The 16,190-nt window shown below is 61.6% G+C and overlaps 2 protein-coding genes across 2 annotated transcripts in view; both read left to right on the top strand.

Moving 5' to 3' along the window:
- Positions 1-2,524: 2,524 nt before the first annotated feature.
- The window catches only part of GABBR1 (gamma-aminobutyric acid type B receptor subunit 1), a 29,995-nt gene continuing 16,329 nt past the window's right edge, over positions 2,525-16,190 (top strand). Inside the window, exons 1-6 of the mRNA XM_074567558.1 lie at positions 2,525-2,579; positions 7,055-7,130; positions 7,236-7,439; positions 9,332-9,520; positions 10,600-10,617; positions 13,288-13,448. Of these exons, the coding sequence (XP_074423659.1) occupies positions 7,055-7,130; positions 7,236-7,439; positions 9,332-9,520; positions 10,600-10,617; positions 13,288-13,448 (648 nt within the window). The 5' untranslated portion in view covers positions 2,525-2,579. The remainder of the gene's footprint in view (positions 2,580-7,054; positions 7,131-7,235; positions 7,440-9,331; positions 9,521-10,599; positions 10,618-13,287; positions 13,449-16,190) is intronic.
- On the top strand, positions 10,632-12,974 carry LOC141735233 (uncharacterized). Its single transcript, XM_074567865.1, has 2 exons — positions 10,632-10,650; positions 10,839-12,974. Exons 1-2 carry the CDS (start codon positions 10,632-10,634, stop codon positions 12,824-12,826), a joined length of 2,007 nt encoding a protein of 668 aa, XP_074423966.1. The 3' UTR covers positions 12,827-12,974.

The raw sequence follows: 16,190 nt of genomic DNA, 5'->3' as shown, positions 1-16,190 counted from the left end.
TGTGGGAGCTGCCTGCCCCCTGCCTGCACCCTGCCTGCACCCTGCCTGCCCCCTGCCTGCGCCTACCAACCCCCTGCCTGCACCCTGCCTGCACCTACCAACCCCCTGCCTGCACCCTGCCTGCACCCTGCCTGCTCCCTACCAACCCCCTGCCTGCACCCTGCCTGTGCCTACCAACCCCCTGCCTGCACCCTGCCTGCACCCTGCCTGCACCCTGCCTGCTCCCTACCAACCCCCTGCCTGCACCCTGCCTGCACCTACCAACCCCCTGCCTGCACCCTGCCTGCACCCTGCCTGCTCCCTACCAACCCCCTGCCTGCACCCTGCCTGTGCCTACCAACCCCCTGCCTGCACCCTGCCTGCACCCTGCCTGCGCCTACCAACCTCCTGCCTGCACCCTGACCCCTCTCTGCTCCCTACCCTGCCTGCTCCCTGCCTGCACCCTGCTTGCGCCCTGAACGCCTGCCAACCCCCTGCCTGCACCCTGCCTGCGCCTACCAGCCCCCTGCCTGCACCCTGCCTGCACCTACCAGTCCCCTGCCTGCACCCTGCCTGCACCCTGGCCCCTGCCTGCTCCCTGCCTGCACCCTGCCTGTGCCTACCAACCCCCTGCCTGCACCCTGCCTACTCCCTGCCTGCACGCGTCCTGCACCCTGACCCCTCTCTGCTCCCTACCAGCCCCCTGCCTGCTTCCTGCCTGCACCCTGCCTGCACCTACCAGCCCCCTGCCTGCACCCTGCCTGTGCCTACCAACCCCCTGCCTGCACCCTGCCTACTCCCTGCCTGCACCCTGCCTGTGCCCTGAACGCCTGCCAACTCCCTGCCTGCACCCTGCCTGCGCCTACCAGTCCCCTGCCTGCACGCTGCCTGCACCCTGCCTGCACCCTGCCTGCTCCCTACCAACCCCCTGCCTGCACCCTGCCTGCAACCTCCAACTCCCTGCCCACACTCTGCCTGCACCGTACCAACCCCCTGCCTGCGCCTACCCCCCCCTTTTCCCCCCCCATTTTTCCCCTCCCCCCCATTTCCCCTTCCCCCCTTTTCCCCCTCCATTCCCTTCCCCCCCTTCCCCCCACTTTTTTCCCCTTCCCCCCCCACTTCCCCCCCTCCCCCCATTTCCCTGCCCCCCCTTTTTCCCCCTTCCCCCCTTTTTTCCCCCCTCTTTTCCCCCTCCCCCCCATTTCCCCCCCTTTTTCCCCCCCATTCCCTTCCCCCCCCCTTTTTTTCCCCCTCCTCCCCCCTCCTTCCCCCCCCATTTCCCCGCCCCCCCTTTTTGCCCCTCCCCCCCGGGCCCCGCCCCCCATTTCCCCTTCCCCCCTTTTTTTTTCCCTCCCGCCCCCCCTTTTTCCCCCCTCCCCCCGCATTTCCCCTTCCCCTCCTTTCCCCCCCGATTCCCTCCCCCTCCTTCCCCCCCCCATTTCTTTTTCCCTCCTCCCCCCTCCTTTCTCCCCCCCCCCTTTTTGCCCCTCCCTCCTGGGCCCCGCCCCCCCATTTCCCCTCCCCCCCCCCTTTTTTTCCCCGCCCCCCCCCCCGCGCAGCCCCGGCCCCGCGCCCATCCCCGTGGCGCCGCATAAACCCCCCCCCGCCCCGGGGGCTTCTCCGCCCCCCACCCCCCCCCCGCGTCCGTCTGTCCGTCCATCCCCCCCCCCCCCCCCCCCAACATCCCCCCCCCCAAGTTTTTCACACACCTCCCCCCCCGTTTTTTCACCCCCCCCCCCGCGGTTTTTTTTTCCCAGCAGCGGGAGTTTCCCATCCTCCACCCGCAGCGGCTCCATCTTCATCCTCCTCCCCCCGCGGTCCTACCCCCCCCCCCACCCCCGGGCTTCGGGACCCCCCCCCATCTCCGAGACCACCTCCCCCCCCCCCCCGGACTCGTGTCGACCCCCCATCTCCGTCCCCCCCCGAATATCTCCTCGAAAACCCCCCGGATTCGCTCCCCCCCCCCATCATCATCCTCCTTCTCCTCCTTTCCCACCCCCCCCGAGCTCCGTGACACCCCCCCCCAGGCTTCGGGACCCCCCCCCACATCTCCGGTCCCCCCCCCAGCTCCGCGAACCCCCCCCACCCCAGACTCTTCCCTACCCGCCCCCCCCGCCCCCAAGCCATCATCCCTCATCCCCCCCCGACCTCCGTGCACCCCCCCCGGGCTCCCTGACCCCCCCCCTCGGGTTTCGCCCCCCCCCCCCCCCCACATCTCCGGGACACCCCCCGCCCCTCCGGACTCGTCCCCCCCCCCCCCCCCAGCTCCGTGGACATCCCCCCGGAATCCCTGACACCGCCCCCCCCAGGGCTCCGTGACCCCCTCCCCCCCCCCCAGCTCCGTAGGACCCCCCCCCCCCCCCCCCAATTTTCTCTGACCCCCCTCCTCCACCTCCGGGCCCCCCCCCCCCCGAGCTCCGGGACCCCCCCCAAATCTTCGTGCCCCCCCCCCCCCAAGATCTCTGTGTGTCCCCCCCCCCCCAGGTCCTGTCCCCCCCCATTTCGCCTCCACCCCCCCATTTTGCGCCCCCCCCCCCCCCCCCAAGCTCCTCCTCTTCGCGCCCCCCTCCCCCCCCCCCCGCGGACAAGCCCAGGCCAAGGTAAGACAACACCCACCCCCCCACCCCCCCCCAAAAAATAGGGCTCCCCCCCCCTTTTCTGGGGGGAGTGGGTCACGCTGGGGGGGGTTGGGGGGGAGATGGGGGGCGGTAGGGTGGGGCACTGACGCCCCCCCCCCCCATTTTGGGAGGGGGGGGGTGTTTGACATGCTGGGGCCCTCCCCCATTTTGAGATCCTTGTTTGCCCCCCCCCGCCCAGACCCTGAGAGCCCCCCCCCCCCCATTCCTGGGACCCCCAAATTTCCCCCCCCCCTTCCCCCAGCCTCGGACCCCTATTCCCTTCCATCCCCCCCCCCCCCATTCTGGACACCCCCCCCCCCCCCCCGCCCCCAAATCCTGAACCCTCCCAATCCTGGGTCTCGCCCCCCCAACCCTGGAACACCCCCCCCCCCAATTCTGAGACACCCCCCCCCCCCCCTCCCCGCTGGGGGTCCCATGGGTGCCCCCCCCCTCCTCCGCCCCACTGCGACCTTCCCTCAGCAGTGCCACCGCGGGGGGGGGGGTGGACGACTATGGGTCTGGGGCGGGGGGGGGGCCATATGGGTCTGGGGGGATGTCAATACGGGACTGGGGGGGGGGGGACACGACTCTGTGGGGCCGGGGAGGGGGCCCATATGGGTCCGGGAGGGGTGTCAATATGGGTCCGGGGGGGCCAATATGGGTCTGGGGGTGTGTGTGTGTGTGAATATGTGTCCGGGGTGGCCAATATAGGGCTGGGGGGGCCAATATGGGGCTGGGGGGGGGGGGAGGGGGCAAAGATGGGTCCGGTGGGGCCCATATGGGGACAGAAGGGGGTCAATATGGGTCCGGGGGGGGCCTATGTGGGTTTGGGGAGGGTGTCAATATGGGTCTTGGGGGGAGGGGGGGCCAATATGGGTCCAGGGGGGGCAATATGGGGCGGGGGGGGGCCACGCCTGCGTCCCAGGAGCTGAGCAGTAACCAAGCAACGGCCTTAACGCTTCTAATTAACCCTGATTAGTGCCCGGCTTAATTAACCCCGGGGCCTGGGTGGGCTGGAAGTGGGGGGGGGGGGGGGGAGGCAGGGGGGAAGGTGGGGGTGCCCCCCCCCGCCCCAGGCCAGGATCGGGCCCCTCCCCACCCCCACCCCCACCCCTGCCCCGGTGCCGGTTGGGAAATTCTTTAACCCCCCCCCCCGTTAAATAATATTATTTTATTTTAAAATAAAAAATTAAAAAAAAAAAAAAAAGGGGGAAACAAATCAGTGGGTTTTTAAAATATTAAAAAAAAAAAACCAAAACCAAACCAAAATTTCAAAATATATTTAAAATCGATATAAAAAGAAATGGAAAAGTATAAATAGAACGGATTTTTTCCGGGCCGCGGCTGGAATTCTCCACCCCTGTTAAATAATGATTTATTAATTATTATTACATATTTTTTCTTAAATAAAAAAAGGCAAATAGATCAATGGGTTTAAAATAGCTAAAAATAATCAAAAATTCAAAAGACGTTTAAAATGAGTATTAAAAGAAACATAAAAATATAAACATAAAGGATCGTTTTTCTGGGCCGCGTCCGAAGTTTTTCAACCCCGTTAAATAATTATTTATTAATTATTATTGTTTTCTTTTTTTTTTTTAATAAAAATGGAAAATAAATCAGCGGGTTTCAAATATTTAAAAAAAAAAATTGAAAATACATTTAAAATTAATATAAAAAGAAATAGAAAACTATAAATATAAAGGATTTCTCTGGGCTGCGGCCGGAATTCTTCAACCCCATTAAATAATGATTTGCTGATTAGTATTATATTTTTTGTTTTTTAATAAAAAAAGGAAAACAAATCCATGGGTTTAAAGTATTTAAACAATAATTAAAAATTAAAATGAATATTAAAAGAAACATAAAAATATAAACAGAAAGGATCGTTTTTCTGGGCCGCGGCCGAAGTTTTTCAACCCCGTTAAATAATTATTTATTAATTATTATTATTTTCTTTTTTTTTTAAATAAAAATGGAAAATCAGCGGGTTTCAAATATTTTTTAAAAATTTCAAAATACATTTTAAAATAATATAAAAAGAAATATAAAAATATAAAGGATTTCTCCGGGCCGCGGCCGGAATTCTTCAACCCCGTGAAATAACGATTTATTAATTATTATAATTTATTTTTTTTTTTTAACCAGGAAAGGAAAATAAATCAATGGGTTTCAAATATTTTGAAAAAAAAAAAAATTTAAAAAATTCCAGAGATATTGAAAATTGATGTAAAAATATAAATATAAAGGGTTTCTCTGGGCCGCGGCTGAAGTTTTTCGACGCCGTTAAATAATCGTTTGTTAATTATTATTAGTTTCTTTTTTTTTTATTTTGAAATAAAAACGGAAAAAAAAATCAGCGGGTTGCAAATATTTAGAAAACAATTGAAAACACGTTGAAAACGAATATAGAAAGAAACAGAAAAATAGAAAAATAGAAAGGATTTCTCCGGGCCGCGGCCGGAATTCTTTAACCCCGTGAAATAACGATTTGTTAATTATTATAATATTATTTTTTTAAAGACAAAATAGGAAAATGAATCAATGGGTTTAAAATATTGTGGAAAAAAAAAATTAAAATTCGAAATACATTGAAAATGGATGTAAAAATAGAAATATAAAGGATTTTTTTATTTTTTTTTTTTCTGGGCCGCGGCTGAATTACGGCCCCGGAGCCGGGGGGGGGGGGAAGGGGGGAGGGGGGCCGTGCCGGGGGTTTGCACACGCGTGTGCGAAGGCGGGGGGTGGGAGGGGGGGGTGTCGGTTACACCGTGAGCGTGCGAAGGGCAGGGGGGGTCGGTTGCACGACGACGTGCGCGTGAGCGGCTGCAGCTCCTGCCCCGAGTGTGCAACAAGGGTGTTGTTTTCACCCCGGGTGTGCAAAGGAGGGGGGGGAGTTGGCACCGTGAGCGTGCGAGTGGGGTGTAGCTTGCACCGTGAGTGTGCAAAGGGGGTGTCAGTCGGACTGTGAGTGTGTAAGTGGGGTGTGGGTTGCACTGTGAGTGTGCAAATGGGTTGTTGGTTGCACAACACGCGTGTGAGCGGCTGTTGCTCGTGCCCTCGGTGTGCAAAAGGGTGTACTTTGCATTGTAAGTGTGCAACCTGGGTGTAGTTGTCACTGTGAGTGTGCAAAGGGGGTGTCAGTCGGACTGTGAGCGTGCAAAGGGGGTGTCGGTTGCGCAACGTGCGCGTGAGCGGCTGTTGCTCGTGCCCCGGCTGTGCAAAAGGGTGTAGTTTTCACTGTGGGTGTGCAAAGGGGGTGTCGGTTGCACCATGGGTGTGCAAAGGGGGTGTAGGTTGCACGACGTGCGTGTGAGCGGCTGTTGCTCGTGCTCTGAGTGTGCGAATGGGGTGTGGGTTGCATCGTAAGTGTGCAAGTGGGGTGTTGTTTTCACTGTGGGTGTGCAAATGGGGTGTCGGTTGCACAACGCGTCTGTGAGGGGCTGTAGCTCGTGGTGTGAGTGTGCAAAGGGGGTGTAGGTTGCACAATGCACATGCGAGTGGCTGTAGCTCATGCCCTGAGTGTGCAAAGGGGTGTAGTTTTCACTGTGGGTGTGCAAATGGGGTGTAGGTTGCACAACGTGCGCGTGAGCGGTTGTAAGTCACTCCCTGAGTGTGCAAAAGGGTGTAGTTTTCACTGTGGGTGTGCAAAGGGGGTGTCAGTTGCACAATGCGTCTGTAAGAGGCTGCAGCTCGTGGTGTGAGTGTGCAAAGGGGGTTCAGTTGCACGACGTGCGCGTGAGCGGCTGTTGCTCGTGCCCTGAGTGTGCGAATGGGATGTAGCTTGCACCATGAGTGTGCAAAGGGGGTGTCAGTCGGACTGTGAGTGTGCAAAGGGGGTGTAGGTTGGACTGTGAGTGTACAAATGGGTTGTTGGTTGCACAACACGCGTGTGAGCGGCTGTTGCTCGTGCCCTGGGCGTGCAAAAGGGTGTAGTTTTCACTGTGGGTGTGCAAATGGGGTGTAGCTTGCACCATGAGTGTGCAAATGGGGTGTAGGTTGGACTGTGGGTGTGCAAGCGGGGTGTCGGTTGCACAACGCGTCTGTGAGGGGCTGTAGCTCGTGGTGTGAGTGTGCGAATGGGGTGTTGGTTGCACAACGCACGTGCGAGTGGCTGTAGCTCGTGCCCTGAGTGGGCAAAAGGGTGTAGTTTTCACTGTGCTTGTGCAAATAGGGTGTCGGTTGCACCGTGAGTGTGCAAAGGGGGTGTCAGTCGGACTGTGAGCGTGCAAAGGGGGGTGTCGGTTGCGTGACGTGCGTGGGAGCGGCATGTGGGGCATAACCTATAGGGGATGTACCCTCTGGGGGACGCAGCATCCGTGGGGCGTACCCTACAGGGGTCGCGCTCCCTAGGGGATGCAGCGGGCAGGGGAAGTGCAGGCAGGAGTTGGGGGGGTGGGTGGGGGGGGCGAGGGCCCAGACGCCCCATAAGTGTGGGGCTGTCGCCGTCCCTATAGATGCTGCTGCTGCCGCTGCTGCTAGCGCTGAGCGCGGCACCCGGCCGGGCGACCGTCCACGTCAACCTCACTGAAGGTACGTGTCACGCGCGCGTACGCACGGAGGGGTGGGGTGGGGGGCACGTGCGCGTGTGTCCCCGTCACCCCACAGGCATGACCCACCCCCCGACCCCGTCCCCAGGCTGCCAGATCATCCACCCACCGCGGGACGGGGGGATCCGGTACCGGGGTTTGACCCCCGAGGAGGTGCAGAGCGTGCGCTTCCTGCCCTTCGACTACGAGATCGAGTACGTCTGTCGGCCCGACCGCGAGATCGTGGGGCCCAAAGTGCGCAAGTGCCAGCGCGACGGCACCTGGACCGCCATGGGCCACCCCAGCCGCTGCCGTGAGTGTCACCGTCACTGGTCCCAACATCAGCGTCACCAGCCCCAGCCCCATCACTGTTACCGTCACCATCATGATCACCGTCACCATCCCCGTCACCATCACCATCCCCATCACCGTCCCGGTCACCGTCCCCATCATCATCACCATCCCCGTCGCCGTCCCTGTCACCGTCCCCATCATCATCACCATCACCATCACCACCCCCAACGACATCAGCGTCACCATCCCCAGCCCCGTCACCGTCACCATCCCCCTCACCGTAACCGTCACCATCCCCATCACCATCCTGGTCACCGTCCCCATCATCATCACCATCCCCGTCACCATCCCCATCACCATCACTGTCACTGTCCCCATCATCATCACCATCCCGGCCACCGTCCCCATCATCATCAAAATGCCCATCACCATCACCATCCCCATCACCGTCACCACCCCCAATGACATCAGCGTCACCAGCCCCATCCCCATCGCCGTTACCGTCACCATCGTGATCGCCATCCCTGTCATCATCACCATCCCCATCATCATCACCATCCCCAGCCCCGTCATCATCACCATCCCCGTCACTGTCACGGTCACTGTCCCCATCATCATCACCATCCCCGTCACCATCCCTGTCACCATTCCCATCATCATCGTCACCATCCCTGTCCCCATCACCATCCCCATCACCGTCACTGTCACTGTCCCCATCATCATCACCGTCCCCATCATCATCATCATCATCATCCCCATCCCCATCACCACCCCCAACGACATCAGCGTCACCATCCCCAGTCCCATCGCTGTTACCGTCACCATTGTGATCACCATCACTGTCCCCATCACTGTCACCGTCCCCATCATCATCATCGTCATCCCCATCCCCATCACCATTCCCGTCACCGTCACCATCCCCGTCACTGTCACCACCCCCAACAACATCAACGTCACCATCCCCAGCCCTGATGCTGCTATTGTCACCATCACGGTCACCGTCCCCGTCACCATCCCCATCACCATCATTGTTACCATCACTGTCCCCGTCACCCTCCCCGTCACTGTCACCATCCCCATCCTCCTCCCCGTCACTGTCACCATCCCCATCCTCATTCCCATCACCATTGTGGTCCCTGTCCCCGTAATCATCCCTATCACCGTCACTGTGACCATCCCCAATGCCATCAGCAATCCCATCACCATGACCATGATCTTCACCGTGACCCTCACCTTCACCGTTACCGTGATCTCACCACACCATCACAAACACCATCCCCATCACTGTTACCATCACCACCGTCACCATCCCCGTCATGATCACCATCACTTTTACCATCCCCATCACTGTCACCGTCACCACGACCATGATCTTCACCATGACCATTATCATACCATCAGCATCCCCGTCACTGTTACCATCACCCCCATCATCACCATCACCCCCATCATCACCATGACCGTCGCCATCACCTTTACCATCCCCATCACTGTCACCATCACCATGACCATGATCTTCACCATGACCATCACCTTCACCATTGCCATGACCATCACCACACCATCCCCATCACCATCACCCCCATCATCACCATTACCATCACCATCGTGATCACCATCACCTTTACCATCTCCATCACTGTCACCATCACCATGACCATGATCTTCACCTTCACCATTACCATGACCATCACCACACCATCCCCATCAGCATCCCCATCACCACCATCATCACCATCATCACCATTACCATCCCCATCACTGTCACCATCTCCATCACCATGACCATGATCTTCACCATGACCACCATCCCCTTCCCCGTTCCCATCACCAGCGCTCCCAAACCAGCACCCTGGGGAGGACGTGGACTTGACGCCCCCCCTCCCTCCCCGTTTGCACCCCCCCAACCAGTGAGGACCTGTCCCAAGATGCACCTGAGCTTGGAGAACGGGCAGGCGGTGGCGCGGGCCATGGAGCGGGTGCCGGTGGAGGGGACGTGGACCGAGTACAGCTGCAACCCCGGGTTCCGCCTGGTGGGCAGCGCCCGCAGTAACTGCACCAAGTTGGGGCGCTGGAGCACCCCCAAACCCGTCTGCGAGCGTGAGTGGGGGCCCCAGGGGGTGGGAGGGGGCAGATGGGGAGGTTGGGGGAGGTGGGGGGGGGGGTGGGGGTCTGTGGTGGGAAGGTTGGGTCTTCATGGGGTTCCTGGTGGGGTTGGGGGCTCCCAGTTCAGGTCTCCATGGGATTTCTGTGGGGTTGGGGGCTCCCACTTCAGGTCTCCATGGGGTATTTGTGGGGTTGGGTGGTCCCTGGGGTGGGGGTTGAAGTCTCCATGGGGTGTCTGTGGGGTTGGGTGGTCTCTGGGGGTGGGGGTTGGGGTCTCCATGGGGTGTCTGTGGGGTTGGGTGGTCTCTGGGGTGGGTGTTGAGGTCCCTATGGGGTGTCTGTGGGGTTGGGGACTCCCGGTTCAGGTCTCCATGGGGTTGGGTCGTCCTCGGGGTGGGGGTTCAGGTCTCTATGGGGTGTTTGTGGGGTTGGGTGGTCCCTGGGGTGGGGGTCGAGGCCCCCATGTGTGGGTCCCTGGGGCTGTGGGTCCCAGGGGTGGGGGTTCAGCCCCCCATGTGGGGGTCCTTGGGGCTGAGGGGGGGGGTCCCTGGGGTTAGGGGTCCCTGGGTGGGGGCTCAGACCCTCATGGGGGTCCCTGGGGTGGGGGTCCGTGGGGTTGGAGGCCCCTTGGGTGGGGGTTCAGCCCCCCATGGGGGGATCCGTGGGGTTGGGGGGTGCATGTGTGGGTCTGTGGGGTCAGAGGTCCCTTGGGTGGGGGTTCAGCCCCCCCATGGGGGGATCCCGGGGGTTGGGGGGGTCCTTAAATTGGGGGCTCAGCCCCCCCCACGGGGGAGGCCCCTGAAGTTGGGGGTCCCTTGGATGGGGGTTCAGACCCCCATGGGGGGATCCTTGGGGTTGCGGGGGGTCCCTTGGGTGGGGGTTCAGCCCCCCAGGTGTGGGTCCCTGGGGCTGGGGGGGGGGTTCCTGGTGTTGGATGGTCCCTGGGGTGGGGGTTCAGCCCCCCATGGGGGGGTCCTTGGGGTTGGGGGTCCCTTGGGTGGGGGCTCAGCCCCCCATGTGTGGGTCCCTGGGGTCGGGGGGTGTCTCTGTGTGACTCAGTTTCCCCCTCGCAGTGCGTCGCCCTCTCTCAGGTGAGTGTGGCCCCATGTCCCCGCCCCCCATGTGTGTCCCCCCCCATGTGTCCCCCCCCCCGCCACATCCTCCTGCCCCACATCGACCCCCCCCCGGCCCCGGGACCCCCCGGGACCCCCCCATCCAGCCCCACACGGCTTCGTGGGGCAAGAGGCCCCTTCCTCCAGCCTTCATCCCTCCCTCCTCCTCCTCTTCCTCTTCCTCCTCCTCCTCCTCCCAGCCTTCCTCCCTCCATCCCTCCTCCTCCTCCCAGTCTTCCTCCCTCTCCTTCGTCCTCCTCTTCCTCCCTCTCTTCCTCCTCCCAGCCTTCCTCCCTCCATCCATCTTCCTCCCCCTCCTCCTCCTCCTCCTCCTCCCAGCCTTCCTCCCTCCCCCATCCATCCCTCTCCTTCCTCCTCTTCATCCTCCTCCTCCTCCTCCCAGCCTTCCTCCCTCCCCCATCCATCCCTCTCCTTCCTCCTCTTCATCCTCCTCCTCCCAGCCTTCCTCCCTCCCCCATCCATCCCTCTCCTTCCTCCTCTTCATCCTCCTCCTCCTCCTCCTCCTCCTCCTCCCAGCCTTCCTCCCTTCCCCCATCCATCCCTCTCCTTCCTCCTCCTCCTCCTCCCTCTCCTCCTCCTCCCAGCCTTCCTCCCTCCATCCCTCCTCCTCCCCCTCCTCCTCCTCTTCCTCCCAGCCTTCCTCCCGCCCCCCTCCCTCCCCCTCCCTCCTCCTCCTCCTCCCCCTCCTCTTCCTCCCAGCCTTCCTCCCTCCCCCATCCATCCCTCTCCTTCCTCCTCCTCCTCCCTCTCCTCCTCCTCCCAGCCTTCCTCCCTCCATCCCTCCTCCTCCTCCTCCCCCTCCTCTTCCTCCCAGCCTTCCTCGCTCCACCCCCCCCCGCCTTCTTCCCCCCCAGCCTTCCTCCCTCCCCCCGGCCCGGGTCCCCCCCCCACCTTCCCCTCCCCTCTCCCGCATCCCTGCCTCCATCCCTGCCTCCATCCCTGCCTCCATCCCTGCCAGCCCCCCCCCCCCCCAGCTCCAGCCCTCGCTCTCGATCCCTTCCTCCCTCCCTCTGTCTTTCCGCCCCCCCAGCCCCCCATTTCCCAGCCCCATCCCTCGATTTCCCACCCCCAGCCCCCCATTTCCCATCTCCATCCCTTCGTCTTTCCCCCTCCCCGTTTCTCCGTCCCTTCCCGTCTCCATCCCTTCGTCTTTCCCCCTCCCCGTTTCTCCATCCCTTCCCGTCTCCATCCCTTCGTCTTTCCCCGTCCCACCCCTCCGTCCTCTCCCGTCTCCATCCCTCCGTCTTCTCCGCCTCGAACCCTTCCGCCCTTCCCTGTCTCCGTCCCTCCGTCCTTTCCCATCCCCATCCCTCTGCCCTTCCCCGTCTCCATCCTTTCCCATCCTCATCCCTCCGTCCTTTCCCCGTCCCCATCCCTCCGTCTTCTCCGCCCCGAATCCCTCCGTCTCCTCCGCTCGCCAGCCCTCCGGATTTTCTGCTCCCCAGCCCTCCCTCTTCTCCGCTCTCCGTCTTTCCGCTCCCCGTCCTTCTCTTTTCCCAGCCCCATTCCCTCAGTTTTCCCAGCCCCATCCCCCTTATTTTCCATCCTCAGCCCTCCATCTCTCCTCTCCCCATCCCATTTTTTATTTTCTCATCCCCATCCCGTTATTTTCCATCCCCATCCCTCCTATTTCCCATCCCTCTTATTTTCCTCTCCCCATCCCTCTTATTCCCCGTCCCCATCCCTCCGATTTTCCACACACCCCCCCCCCGATTTTCCATCCCCCCCTCAATTTTTCCCCTTCTCCATCCCCTTATTTTCCATCTCCCTGATTTTCCACACCCCCCCCGCTTTTCCCATCTCCATTCATTTATTTCCCTCTCCTCCTCCCCTTATTTCCCGCCCCCTCTTCCCCACACCGTTATCCCCCATCCCACGATTTCCCCATCCCGTTATTTCCCACCCTGTTATTCCCCATCCCATTAATCCCCATCCTATTATTTCCCGCCCCATTATCCCCCATCCCGCGATTTCCCCAGCCCGTATTTCTCGCCCCCTTATCCCCCATCCCATTCACCCCCGCCCCATTCTTTCCCACCCCACTCCTTCCCATCCCGTTACTCCCCATCCCGTGATTTCCCACCCCATGATTTCCCACCCCGTTATCCCCCATCCCGTGATTTCCCCATCCCGTTATTTCTCACCCCGTTATTCCCCATCCCGTTAATCGCCATCCCATTATTTTCCGCCCTGTGATTTCCCACCCCGTTATCTCCCATCCCCTTATTTATTCCCCATCCCGTTCATTTATTCCCCGTCCCGTTATTCCCCCCGTCCCGCTTATTTTCCCGGCTCCGGCTCTCCCCCTCTCCCTCCCTCCCCGTCCCTCCTCCCCTCCCTCCCTCCCTCCCCCCGACTCCCCATTTCCCCTCCCCACCTCATCACCATTCCAACCTCACCGCCAGAGCCCGGTGACATCAAACATCCCCCCCCTTCCCCCTCCTCCTCCTCCTCCTCCTCCTGCCACCGCCACCGAATCCCTCTTACGCCATGGCCGACCCAATCCCCGCCGTCCCAACGTCTTGACCCCCGGGAATGGCGGGTCCCCCCTGCCCCCCAAGCCACCTCGTTGGCTTTTGGTGGTGGCTCTCAACGTCTTGCTGGTGTCGCGCCCGGCGGTGGGGACAGGCAAGAAGGCGGTGCACGTCGGGGCGCTCTTCCCCATGAGCGGGGGGTGGCCGGGGGGCCAGGCCTGCCTGCCCGCCGTCCGCATGGCCTTGGAGGACATCAACAGTCGGAGGGACATCTTGCCCGATTACGAGTTGCGGCTCATCCATCATGACAGTAAAGTGAGAGAGGGGGTTGGGGGGGCGGGGGGGGTGGGGTGGTGTGGGCTGGGATGGGGGGGGGCACACCGAGGGGTGGTGGGGATGGTGGTGGGTGGTGGGGATGGGGTAGGAGGACACCAAGACGTGCTTGGGATGGGGCAGGGGGGCACCGAGGGGTGGTTGGGATGGGGTAGGAGGGCACCAGGAGGTGGTTGGAATGGGGCAGGAGGACACCGAGGGGTGGTTGGGGTGATGATGGGTGGTGGGATGGGGTAGGAGGACACCAGGAGGTGGTTGGGATGGGGCAGGGGGACACTGAGGGGTGGTTGGGGTGATGATGGGTGGTGGGATGGGGTAGGAGGACACCAAGAGGTGCTTGGGATGGGGCAGGAGGACACTGAGGGGTGGTCGGGATGATGATGGGTGGTGGGATGGGGTAGGAGGACACCAGGAGGTGGTTGGGATGGGGCAGGGGGACACTGAGGGGTGGTTGAGATGGGGTAGGTGGTGGAGATGTGTGCTGGAGATGATGGTGTGTGGTGGGGATGGGGCAGGAGGACACCAAGGGGTGGTTGGGATGATGATGGGTGGTGGGGATGGGGTAGGAGGACACGAAGAGGTGGTTGGGATGGGGCAGGAGGACACTGAGGGGTGGCGGGGATGGGGATAGATGGTGGGGCTGGGTGGTGGAGATGGTGGTGGGTGGTTGGGATGGGGCAGGAGGACACGGAAGGGCGGTGGAGATGATGATGGGTGGTGGGATGGGATAGGAGGACAGCAGGAGGTGGTTGGGATGGGGCAGGAGGACGCCGAGGGGTGGTGGAGATGGGGCAGGTGGTGGAGATGGGTGCTGGAGATGATGATGGGTGGTGGGGATGGGGCAGGAGGACGCCAAGAGGCGGTTGGGATGGGGCAGGAGGACACCGAGGGGTGGTGGGGATGATGATGGGTGGTGGCACGGGGTAGGAGGACAGCAGGAGGTGACAAGGATGGGGCAGGGTATATGGGGCAGTGGGCATTGGGGCCACAGCAAGGATGGGGCAGGGCTATAGGGCAGGATGACGGTGATGGGGCAGGGCTATGGGGCAGGGCTATAGGGCAGGGTTGCAGGGCTATAGGGCAGGGTTGCAGGGCTATAGGGCAGGGTGCTTCCTATATAGGGCAGTGGGTGCAAGGAGGGGGCTGGTATATAGGGCAGGGGCACGGGGGGGGGGGGGGGGTGTGGCAGGAATGGGGCCGATATGTGGGGCAGGGCGGCAAGGATGGGGCAGGCATACGGGGCAGAGGGGTTAAGGCTTGGCGGGGGGGGCAGATATATAGGGCAGGGGGGCCCGGGGCCGTATATAGGGCACCGGTGGGGGAGCAGGGGATGTGCTGGGGGGCGGGGAGGGGGGGGCGGTGCTGATGGCGCAGAACCTGGCGGGGGGCTGTGGGGCAGAGCTGTGGGGCGCAGAGGTGGGGGCAGAGGTCCCGGTTGGGGTGCAGAGTGGGTCTGGCGGGGGGGGGGGGCGGAAATTGTTGGGGGGCAGAGGGAGATGGGGGGGTTGGAAGGGGCTGGGGGTGGGTGAGTGGGCAATGGGGGGGGATTGGTGGAGGTTATGGGGCCAGGGATGGAGGTTATGGGGCAGGGGGTGGAGGTTATGGGGCGGGAGGGGGGGAGGATGAGGATGGCGGAGGCAGCTCAAGGTGAAGGCAGGGGCAGGCAGGAAGGGGGGGCAGGCAGGGGAGGGGGGGGGGCCAAGCGTCCGGCCTTGATATGGGGGGACCCCCACTCCAGGCCGTGCCCCCCAACCATCCTGCCCCACACCTTCTGCCCCACTTCCTCCCCCCCCCGCCTCTGTCCGTCCTGCGGCTCCCTCTGTCCTTCCTTCACCCTCTGCTCCCCCCCACCATCCATCACCCCCCCCCAAATCCACCCCCCCCCAAATCCGCCCCCCAAAATCCCTCCTCCCCCCAGCCCCCCCAAAGTCCCCCCCCTCAAAGTCCCCCCTCCCAAAATTCCCCCCCAAAATCCCCCCCAAAATCCCTCCTCCTCCCAACCCCCCCCAAAGTCCCCCCCTCAAAGTCCCCCCTCCCAAAATTCTCCCCCAAATCCCCTCCCCAAAATCCCCCCCCCAAATTCTTCCCCCAAATCCCCCACAACCCCCCCAGGTCCCCCCCCAAAATCTCCCCCAAAGTGTCCCCCCCCGCCAAAATCCGACCTGCAAAATCCCCCCCCCCAAAATCCCCCCCTCTCCCCAAAACCCCCCCCAAATCCTCCCCGAAACCCCCCCAAAATCCCCCCCCAAATCCCCTCCAACGCCCTACCCCCCCAAAATCCGACCTACAAAATCCCCCCCCAAAATCCCCCCCCCAAAAAAAATCCACTCCCCCCCCCAAAATTCCGCCCCCCAACTCCCCGTGTCCCCCCCCCCCCCAAGGCCAGCGCCCCTCCTGTCCCCTACCCCTCTCTCCCTCTGTCCCCTCTGTCCCATCTCTCTGTCCCCCCCCCAACCCCTCCTCCACCCCCCCCCCCCACCCCCCCGCTGTGTCCCGTCCCCCCCCCCCCCCCCCGGTTGCCAGGGATACGGATGCTGCTGGGGCTGCCGCTGGGTTGCCATGGCGACGGCGCCCGGGACCAGCCGTGCCCTGAATTATTCATCGACCCCCCCCCCAGCAAAGAGCCAGGACACGGAAAACGAGGGGGGGGGGGGGGGGGGGGGGGGGGGGGAGGGGCAGGCACACACCCCCCCCCTCAAATCCCCCGCCCCCCCCATCTTCCCT

This window comes from Larus michahellis, chromosome 29 (genome assembly GCF_964199755.1).
Source record: "Larus michahellis chromosome 29, bLarMic1.1, whole genome shotgun sequence".
Classification (NCBI taxonomy): Eukaryota; Metazoa; Chordata; class Aves; order Charadriiformes; family Laridae; genus Larus; species Larus michahellis.
The sequence above is the reverse complement of the archived record's forward strand: the minus strand, read 5'-3'. Positions and strand labels throughout refer to the sequence as shown.